At 44.0% G+C, this 9,207-nt stretch overlaps 1 protein-coding gene across 1 annotated transcript in view; it reads left to right on the top strand.

Annotated features, from left to right (window-relative positions):
* The first annotated feature begins 554 nt into the window (after positions 1-554).
* Positions 555-9,207, top strand: part of LANCL2 (LanC like glutathione S-transferase 2) — a 69,200-nt gene continuing 60,547 nt past the window's right edge. Inside the window, exon 1 of the mRNA XM_060107647.1 lies at positions 555-982. Within this exon, the coding sequence (XP_059963630.1) occupies positions 794-982 (189 nt within the window). The 5' untranslated portion in view covers positions 555-793. The remainder of the gene's footprint in view (positions 983-9,207) is intronic.

Genomic DNA, 9,207 nt, shown 5'->3' with positions numbered 1-9,207 from the left:
GGTTTCAGAAAAGTATCCACATCATGCTAAGCTATGCTTACTTTTCTCACCCACTAACTTGGAATCCCGAGGGTAGAAACTATCTTTTGTCATCACCTAGTACCATCTGGCATTCAATGTTTAAATGGAAAAAAAAAAGGGGGGGGGAATAATATATTTCCCTCGAGGAGAAATCATTACATCTATTTAGTTTCAAATAATTAAAGAAACAACAAGAAGAACAAAGAGAACCAATAAAGGCTGCTAACTATGTTGTGATTACATAAATGCAGATGTACTTGCTTGTGTCCTTTTATTATTATACATGTTATGCTCCTGGGCAATTAAACTAATATTGGACGAGCCTGGGGGAGTCAATGAACTATTTAGGTGATTAATGATGCCTTCACATTACGTGCTGCTACCAAAGATACCCGATTATTCAAAACAAAGGGGCTTAAAACCTAAAAGGGAAAAAGAAAAGGCGGTGGCTCCTCCTCCAGACCCCCCTCCCCGCCGACGGCGGGATGACTGGGAGGGACAGCGCCCTCCCCGGAGACGCTGCCCTTGCGGCGCCGCTGGCCGAAGCCTACTCCTCGGAGGGCACCCCGCTACCGCGGCGCCCCGGTTACTGCGAACCGCCGCAGCCTCCCCGAGGGCCCGTCTAGAGCCGGGGCGGGGCGGGGCGCCCGCCGCCTTCCTTAGGGCTTGCCTGAGACCCGCCCGCGGCCGGGCCCAAGCGCCTCGGAGGAGGCTTGTCCCCGCTCGCTCGCCGTACCGCGCGGCCCCGCGGAGGGCAGGGCGCGCGGCCGACATGGGCGAGACCATGTCCCGGAGGCTTAAGTTGCAGTTGGGCGGGGACGCGGATATGGAAGAGCGGGCTTTTCCCAACCCCTTCCCGGACTACGAGGCCGCCGCCGCCGTGCCGGCTGAGGAGCCGCCAAGTGCTCGCCCCCAGCTCACTCCCGACGAGCTCGGCCTCCCCTTCGACAGCGATGGGAAGGTGAGTCGGCGACCGGCGGCCGGACTCGGGCCGCGCCAGGCGTTGGGGGAGGGAGAGCGCCGGCGGTGGTAGCGTCCACCCGCCGCCCCCTCGCCGCGCGGAAGTCACCCACCCGCGCCGCGCGCTGCTCCTGGGTCAAGGCCCTGGGTTCCGCCGCTGGGCGGTCCGGGGCCGGCGAGCTCCCAGCGCGCGGGCGCCGAGCTGCGGTCCTTCCCGGGCGATGTGGCCCTGGAAGGCTGTGGAGCTCTGCGTTGTTAGCCGCTTTCCTCCTGGTAGGCGCCTCCTGGCCCCTCGTGCCTTTGAAATACGCTCTTTCGGGGCTCTCGGAAGTGCGGGTCAGGTCTCCGGGGTCTGTTGAGGTGCAGATTTGTTTACCATCGAGGGCCCGCCCCCAGAGCTGTAAAGCGTACCTGCTGACCGCCTGTTAGCACTTTCCTTGGGGCCGAGGTTATCGTCAGCCCTGGCCTCCGGTCCCCTGCCCTTGGAATGTAGGGCTTGGGAACAGCAACCAAAAGGCCTTGTTTCTGCACAGTAGTGTCACTGTAATGGTTCTGGTATATGCGCCCAGGAGTCGGAAGTGGGATACGTGTGAACAAGCTAACTCGGTAGGGGGAAGGTGGACAGGAAGGAATACGTGAATATCGGCACAGCTGTTCTCGATTTGGTAAAACCGCGCGTTCACCTGTTAGGTTCCTGTGTTTCCGCTGATCTCTGTTCCAACTCCCACTTTACCTCCCTGGCTCCCCATGTATTTTGTGTTTGAAAAGGTATTAGTTCGCCCCAATGAAGGCAATTTTGAAAGAGCTGTTATTGGTCTGAACAAAGAATTTTAGGCAAGTGTCTTCTCTAAACTCGCTCTTCTTGTATGTAATTCAAGTCTGGAGAACAATTCCTAACTCACAGGGATGTTAGTGATTGAATTTAAGTATATCAAATGGTCTGTCAAACTGCCTTACGTGGTACCTGGTAAGCCCCCCAATAACTGCATCCTCATTCTTCCTCTGGAAGAGTCAGCGCTCGTGGTTTAGAACTCATATGTCAGCACTGATTTTTCTCTGGATTTCTTTTGTTTTCACATACATTTCTGTTGTGTTTGTGACTTGGTGTTTAAATCCTTTGTAGTAAAAATAAGTCTCTGGCAAACATTTGAAAAATCTGTCATTCATACATATTATCAGTTGCTGTCTCAATATTATCCTTAGAGTAAGGAGACAGTTTGAAGATAAGTGAAAGGAACCACTGCAGTTTAAAGATAAGTGAAAGGAACCACGATTTGAGTCTCCCTGAGAACAGTAAAGAGGTGAGAACAGTTGAGTTTCATTTTCTACCTCAGAGAAGGAGATAAACACTGGTTCTGAAATGACATGTTTTTCTTCTTAACCTTTTATATCCAGTAAACATAATGTTGACGTCAACTACATACCAAACGGGCTTATGTAAAAGAAAATTAAACCACAAATAACTAATGAGGCTTGTGATATCTCCATGCAGTTAAACAGTTAAAATAAGTCAGGGTGGGGGACCCATGCCAGTGGTCGTTGTTATATGCTAAAGGAAAGGGGAAGAGTTTTTTCATGTTCTTGAACATGAAAATGAGAGCACATTAAAGGGAGAGAGGGATTTCTGATTTTGAAAGGTGGACATGAAATAGAGCAGGACCCTGTGGCCCGCACCGCTGCCCCCCGCCCATGTCCTCAGCCCACCTTTCGTCTGTAGAAAACCTGCAGTCAAAGAATAAGTTGAATTAGAGAAGTGAGAAAATGCAGAAGCAAAGGAAAGCAGTCAAACAGGACAAAATAATAATAGTTTAGTCATGAAGCAAAGTGAAGGACCTTTAGTTCCTCCTCAAGGGCTGTAGATAGTATTCTGGGCCATGGCCTTTGAGCTGTTTTGTAGAGATGGAAAGCCCCACCAGGTAGAAGAAGTGAACTACATGATGACCAGACTGTAGCCATGACATCAGCTGCCACAATTCTGAGAGCTGGCCTCAAAGAAATGGGAGCAAACCGACCCTGGAACTGAAAACTAAGTGTTGTTAAAACAATCAAGATGATGTTGATCAGACCACCACATGACCAATTTCAAGATGACTGTCAGAGCTGACTATGCTGTTTCTGTATGTAGCCCCCTGCTTCCACGTACACACCCCAGAAACTCACCTTTAAAAGCTCTTACCCACTGGTCATCCTTGGGGGCGGGGGGCGTCAGCCTTTGGACACGAATACCCCCTCCCTTGGTTTGCCAGCCTCCAAAATAAAGCAAACTTTCATTTCCACTAGCCTTACCTCTAGAGTATTGGTTTTAGAGCAGCAAGCAGCCAGACCCCACTTAAGGTAAGAGAAAGAATGCTTAGATTTAGGGAAGTCGTAAAATAAAATGAACATGAATTAAGTTCCCCTGCCTTCTGTATTGATAGATTGTGATTAACAGATTATTACATCTTTAATTCTTAGAATATTAAGAATAATTAAAATAGAAGTTGTCAAACTATGCATTTGTTGTGATATACATGAAGTTTCATGAAAATGAGGGTGTTATGAGTTGAATTGTGTCTCCCCAAAAGATGAAGTCCTAACCTGTGGAATGTCAGAATGTGACTCTTGGGAATAAGGTTATGTTAGGTGCAATTAAAGTAAGGTCATGCTGGAGTAAGGTAGGCTCTTAATCCAATATAAACTAGTGTCCTTAGAAGAGAGACAGAGACACACAGGGAGAGAGAAAATGGCCATGGAATGATGGAGGCAGAGATTAGAGTGATGCATTTCTAAGCCAAGGAATGTCAGAGATTGCTAGCAAACACCAGAAACTAGAAGAGGCAAGGAAGGATTCTGCCCAGAGTCTCAGAGGGAACATGGCCCTGCCAACCCTTGATTTTGGACTTATGGCCTCGAGAACTGTGAGACTGTAAACTTCTGTTGTTTTAAGCCACTTAATTTGTTTCGGCACCCTAGGAAATTAATACAGAGTATAATTTGTAAATTAGGCATTGAGGAATAATTTTATCATGATGGTGTGTGCTGTTAGTGAGAAAAGGTTACGTAAAATCTACGAACGCAGTAACTTTATTACTAAGTATTCTTGAAGTCACTTATTTGATCCTGTTTAGGTTAGCTGTGTATATGTTGTGGTGTAATCAATCAGTAAAATTCACCTCAAATTCTAAAACCAGATTAAGTCTACCTCACTGAATTATGTTTCTGTAAGTAGGCTTTTGTAACATTTTGACATCGGTCCAGATACTATGAAAAGCAGTGAACCAGTGTCATAGCAGCTTTTTTTGTTTTTGTTTTTTAAATTATGGAAGGTATCTAAAGTCAGCACTACTACTTCTCTAATAGCCATTTCTTCCCTTCTTTTTGCTTGATTTCGTTGTGGCCATGAACTTCAGGAGCTGAATCGTGGTTAATGTACACCAGTGTTTCTCAAAGAGTGCTTCTCTGATGAGCAGCATCCCGTTTATCTGCTGTATCATCAAGGATGCACTCAGGAGGTAGAAACCACACAGTGATTTGATAGGGAAAGTTTAATATAAAGAATTATTCCTAACCATAAAGAGATTGGAGTAACGAGAGGTTGCCTCATAAGAAGTAAAGAGAACTCTAAAGAATATAGGAATAGCCTATATGAGGCGCAGCCCCATTCCTAGGGCTGAGAGGGCACTCAAGGGAGAAGCCACTGTTACTATCCATCTATGGCTATGTAAGAAATGATCCCCAAACTTAATAATTTAATAAAAATTTATTAGCTCACATAGTTTCTGAGGGCCAGGAATCCAGTTGCTATAGCTTGAAGCCCAGTTGGCACTTTGTGATTGGTTGTCCTTAGGTTTTGCTTTTGTAACCTTGAGGCATTTACAGGCTTAGGTTTTAGTTTGCTTACAGAGGCTGCCAAGGCAATAGAGCCACCTCGGCCTAATGGTCTCCTTGTTTAATTAATCTAGCAATACCCCTTTTGGTCACGCTCTCGTACATGAGAGATTGATCTCAGATGGTGTGTAAGCGCCACCCTCGGTCACCATCAGAGTTAAGTTGCTCTTGTCTCATTGTGAAACTCACAGGGTGTGGTGTCAGGTCCATGGAAGAATTGTTTTTGCCGTTCATCTCTTTGCTCACTTGTTTCTGTTTCTCCAAGAGCAGTGAGACCGCTTGATGTACTGCTGATGGCTGTGAACATGCGTTTAAGACGGTTGAGAGAATGTCGCCCACCAGGGAGACTGTTGACGACTGTGAGGACGATAACACAGAGACTGAAGACTAATCCTAAGCCAGGGCCCCCATGAACCAAGCCAGTTGGTATCAAATAAATCAAAGAATATACCTGAAGGGATATCAACCTGTTTTAGCCAAGTAGCTTATTTGCTAATTTCTTACATTTGCTAAAATATCAGAGGGGTTGATCCAGGTACAGCAGGAAGTATTTGCTTTGGTGCCCACTCCTTGTTTAGCCAGTAAGTGATCTAAGCAATTCTATTATCTAGAACCACCTTAGCAAGAAAGCCTAGTGACTTTTGTTGTGCAGCTATGGCCTTGGCAGTAGATTCAGTGATAGTTGCCAGAGCTAAGGAGCATTATCTTCTTGTGCATTAGCAGAGAGAAAAAGCAAGTAGTGAAGTGGCAAAAGGAATAAAGGTTTTTATACTGGAGACAAAGATCTTGTTCTGGGATCTTGGGAGATGCCATCTGCTTCTGGGGAGGAACCTCCCTGGTCACTTTCACTTTAGATCTTCACGTGGTGTACATTCCAAGAGTCTGGAGGAGCCCTTTTTAGTTGAGGGATGTGGATCTAAGGTTCAGGGTCCTGAAATTTGGCTTCCATCTGGGTTTGAGGAGGGGCCCTTCAAGGAAGTTCAAGGGCAATCTTTGTTCTTAGTGATTCCAGATCAGAAAGGTGGGAGAAAACTGGAAATATTATTGATAGTTTGGAGAGTCATAGCCAGGTATTTAAAGAAGCTGGAAGAATTCAGGATCCAGTCCAGTTTACAGGTATATAGCAAACCTCAAAGGCAACGAGCAGGACTAAAATCTGATATGCACATGGTTGTGTTACAATTTTCTACTGAAACATAATTTTTTTTCTCTACAATCACCCTCACTTCTATTAAAGATAATCAAAGTAAGGCTAATTTGTTTGCAAAATAAGTCATCTCATTAAACTTGGCCTGTTTTTTTTTTTTTTTTTTTTTTTTTTGCGGTACGCGGGCCTCTCACTGTTGAGGCCTCTCCCATTGCGGAGCACAGGCTCCGGACGTGCAGGCTCAGCGGCCATGGCTCACGGGCCCAGCCGCTCCGCGGCACGTGGGATCCTCCCGGACCGGGGCACGAACCCGCGTCCCCTGCATCGGCAGGCGGACCCTCAACCACTGTGCCACCAGGGAAGCCCCAAACTTGGCCTGTTTTAATGAGAGGACCTCCTGGGGGCTGTCAAGGGTCTCCTTCGATTTCCTCTTCTGACAGCGGAACTGTCAAAAGATAAACTGAGGCATATTTCAAATGTTAAGAGTTAGTGAGCACAAATGGATTTGAATCAGGCAGCGCCAAACTGGAAGTGGTTAGGAGCATTTTTCCAACGAGCCAGGGGAACAGTGAGGGGGTTGGGGCCCTGACCCTCCGAACAGTCGAGTGTCCCCATAACTTAATTCTGCATAGGTCGTTCTTCTGTACTGAATTTCTTCCACATCTGTGGTTCCTTATCCGTGGATTCAACCAACTAGGGATTGTGTGGTACTGTAGTATTCACTGTTGAAAAAAATCCCCATGCGGGTGGACCCAAGCAGTTCAAACCTGTCTTCTTTAAGGGTCAGCTCTGTAGAAGTGTGGAAGCAAAGCAAGGACATTCTTGATTGGCTGTAGCTTAAAGCCTAGCTGTTTGTGGTTGGTTGTCCTTGGTGTTTTGATTTCATAACCTTGAGGCATCTACGGGCTCAGGTTTTGGTTTGCTTACTACACTCCCAGGGCTTTGGAGCCACCTCAGTCCAGTGGCTTCTGCTACTGAATCTTAACAGTGGGGCTTTGCCAGGCTAAGGGGGAGCGCTGCGTGAAGGGAAAGACAGGGAGTAGAATCTGACTGCAGAGGAGGGAGCGTGAAGAACATTGGGTGGTAACGGGGCTGAAAAGGTAGATTGGAGCCAATTCTAAAGGACTTGATGGGTCCTAAGGATTTTAAAACTTTTTCCATACAAAAATGAAGATAAAGAGAATTTTTACTTGGAATCTATAACTTGACATTATCTTGAGCTGTTGGAAATTCTTCATTTTATACTTTTTCACTTAATTTTCTTTATTTTTGCTTTGCACTTCAAAATCTGTTGAATGTCATAGCATAGAAGCATAAGGAAATAACACTTTTCAGTTGCCCAGAAAATATATTGGGTCGGACAAAAAGTTCGTTTGGGTTTTTTGGTAACATTTTACGGAAAAACCCAAACGAACTTTTTGGCCGACCCAATAATTTTTCTTTCATTCAGATGAGCTAAAATGGGGGTAAGGGAGGGAATATACTCTACAGCCTTTCTCCTCAAAGTGAGATTTGTGGACCCAAAACATCAGCCTTTCCTGAATGCTTGTTAGAAAATGCGGCTTCCACCCTACACCTAAAGAACCGGAACCTGCATTTAACCAAACTCCCAGGCCAGACAGTCCATGTGCCCATTATATGGGAGGAGCACTGCTCTACAGCTTGTTGAATTTTCTTTTAATTTTAACCTCCAGCCAGTTTTCAATTCCTGATATGGAAAGATACTGACATAAAAGCATAAGGGGAAGGTTATGTAGGGGAGACTACAAAAATATTGCAAATCAGCATTTCCCATCGGTTGGGAATAAGATGTGGAGTATAGCGCAGGGGAGAACTTGGATAGACCTGGGTTTGACTCCTACTTTTCTGCCACTTATTAGCTATAGCCTTTGGGCAAGTAATTTGGGCAATGATAGTACCTTCCTAATAGGTTATGACTATTTAATTAATGCATTTAAACGCTTAGAACAATGCCCGTTAACATAGGATAATAGCATTTATCTCATCAGCTTGTAGTAAACGGTTAAGTTGAAAAGGTAATTGAAGTTCTTAATATAATATATTGGTTGAAAGTTGATAATAATATAGTTGTAGAGTAACCCATTCCTCATTAGGTTGTTACGGTGTTTAAGTTAATACATTTAGAGCACTCAAAAGGGTGCCTAATACTGATACAATTAGTACCTTGTTACACATAGTTACTAATATATAGGTAAGTAGTTTAAGAGTTCAGTTAATGATAGCTATTAGCATTATTATGTATCCTGTTTTTTGTCACTATAGCATACAGTGTGGTAATGAAAAATTGCTTAAAAGTTTATATCTTTAGTGGAATGTAAAAAAATGTTGCATATCCTTTACTTTTTCCTTCTTAGAGAAATGCTTATTCTTGTGCCTTTTCCTTCTGAGGAAAATATAGGCAAACATGCAGTATTCTTGTGTGTATGTCCTCAGATTTATAAATTCCGTACCATACTTTCCTCACTCACATCTCTGCAGTGGGGACACTAACACGCCTGCTGATGGTGGGGAAGGTGAAAAAGGATTATTGGATGTTGGAAAGTCAGCTAAACTCTCTGCCCACAGTTCTGTCAACTCATGCTCTTTTTATTGGGGCCTCAGCAAAATTGAAAATTATTGTATATCATGACATAGATCTTCAGATTCGCATGCTTATGCTTGAACTCCCGAACGGGAGCTCTGAAGGTTTAATCCATGGTTAGTGAGGGCTGACTGATTCATTTTTGTTTCTCTTCCCCAGTTGACTCTTTGAGACAGGAATTTTTTCTTATGCTTGAATTATTATTATATGCGTGAATTATTATTATTATTTTAAATTATTATTAATTTAATAATTTTTGAATTACTAATAATTATTGAATTATTATTGTTATTTAAAAAATATCTCCACACTTGATACTGAGCTAGGACAGAATAGATACTCAGTGAATGTTGAATGAATAAATGTACTGAAATAAAAAACTTTTTTTTATTAGAATCATTTTTATATATTATTTAATAGCATCATTTTATCTTTAAAATCTCTTCTGTATCTAGAATGTTATATGAGTCATGACTTAGGTCCTCTAGACAATCTTCTAACCTAATATAAGACTGTGTAATATACTTCATGGGTGTCCCAGGTGAGACGTATATTCTGTAGGGCGGCCACCTAGGAGCCTGCTAGGGCCAGAATAGGTTTGAGCCAATTT

The sequence above is a fragment of the Mesoplodon densirostris genome, chromosome 9 (genome assembly GCF_025265405.1).
Source record: "Mesoplodon densirostris isolate mMesDen1 chromosome 9, mMesDen1 primary haplotype, whole genome shotgun sequence".
In the NCBI taxonomy this organism is placed as follows: domain Eukaryota; kingdom Metazoa; phylum Chordata; class Mammalia; order Artiodactyla; family Ziphiidae; genus Mesoplodon; species Mesoplodon densirostris.
Note: the sequence above shows the minus strand (reverse complement) of the source record. Positions and strands in the feature narration are given on the sequence as shown.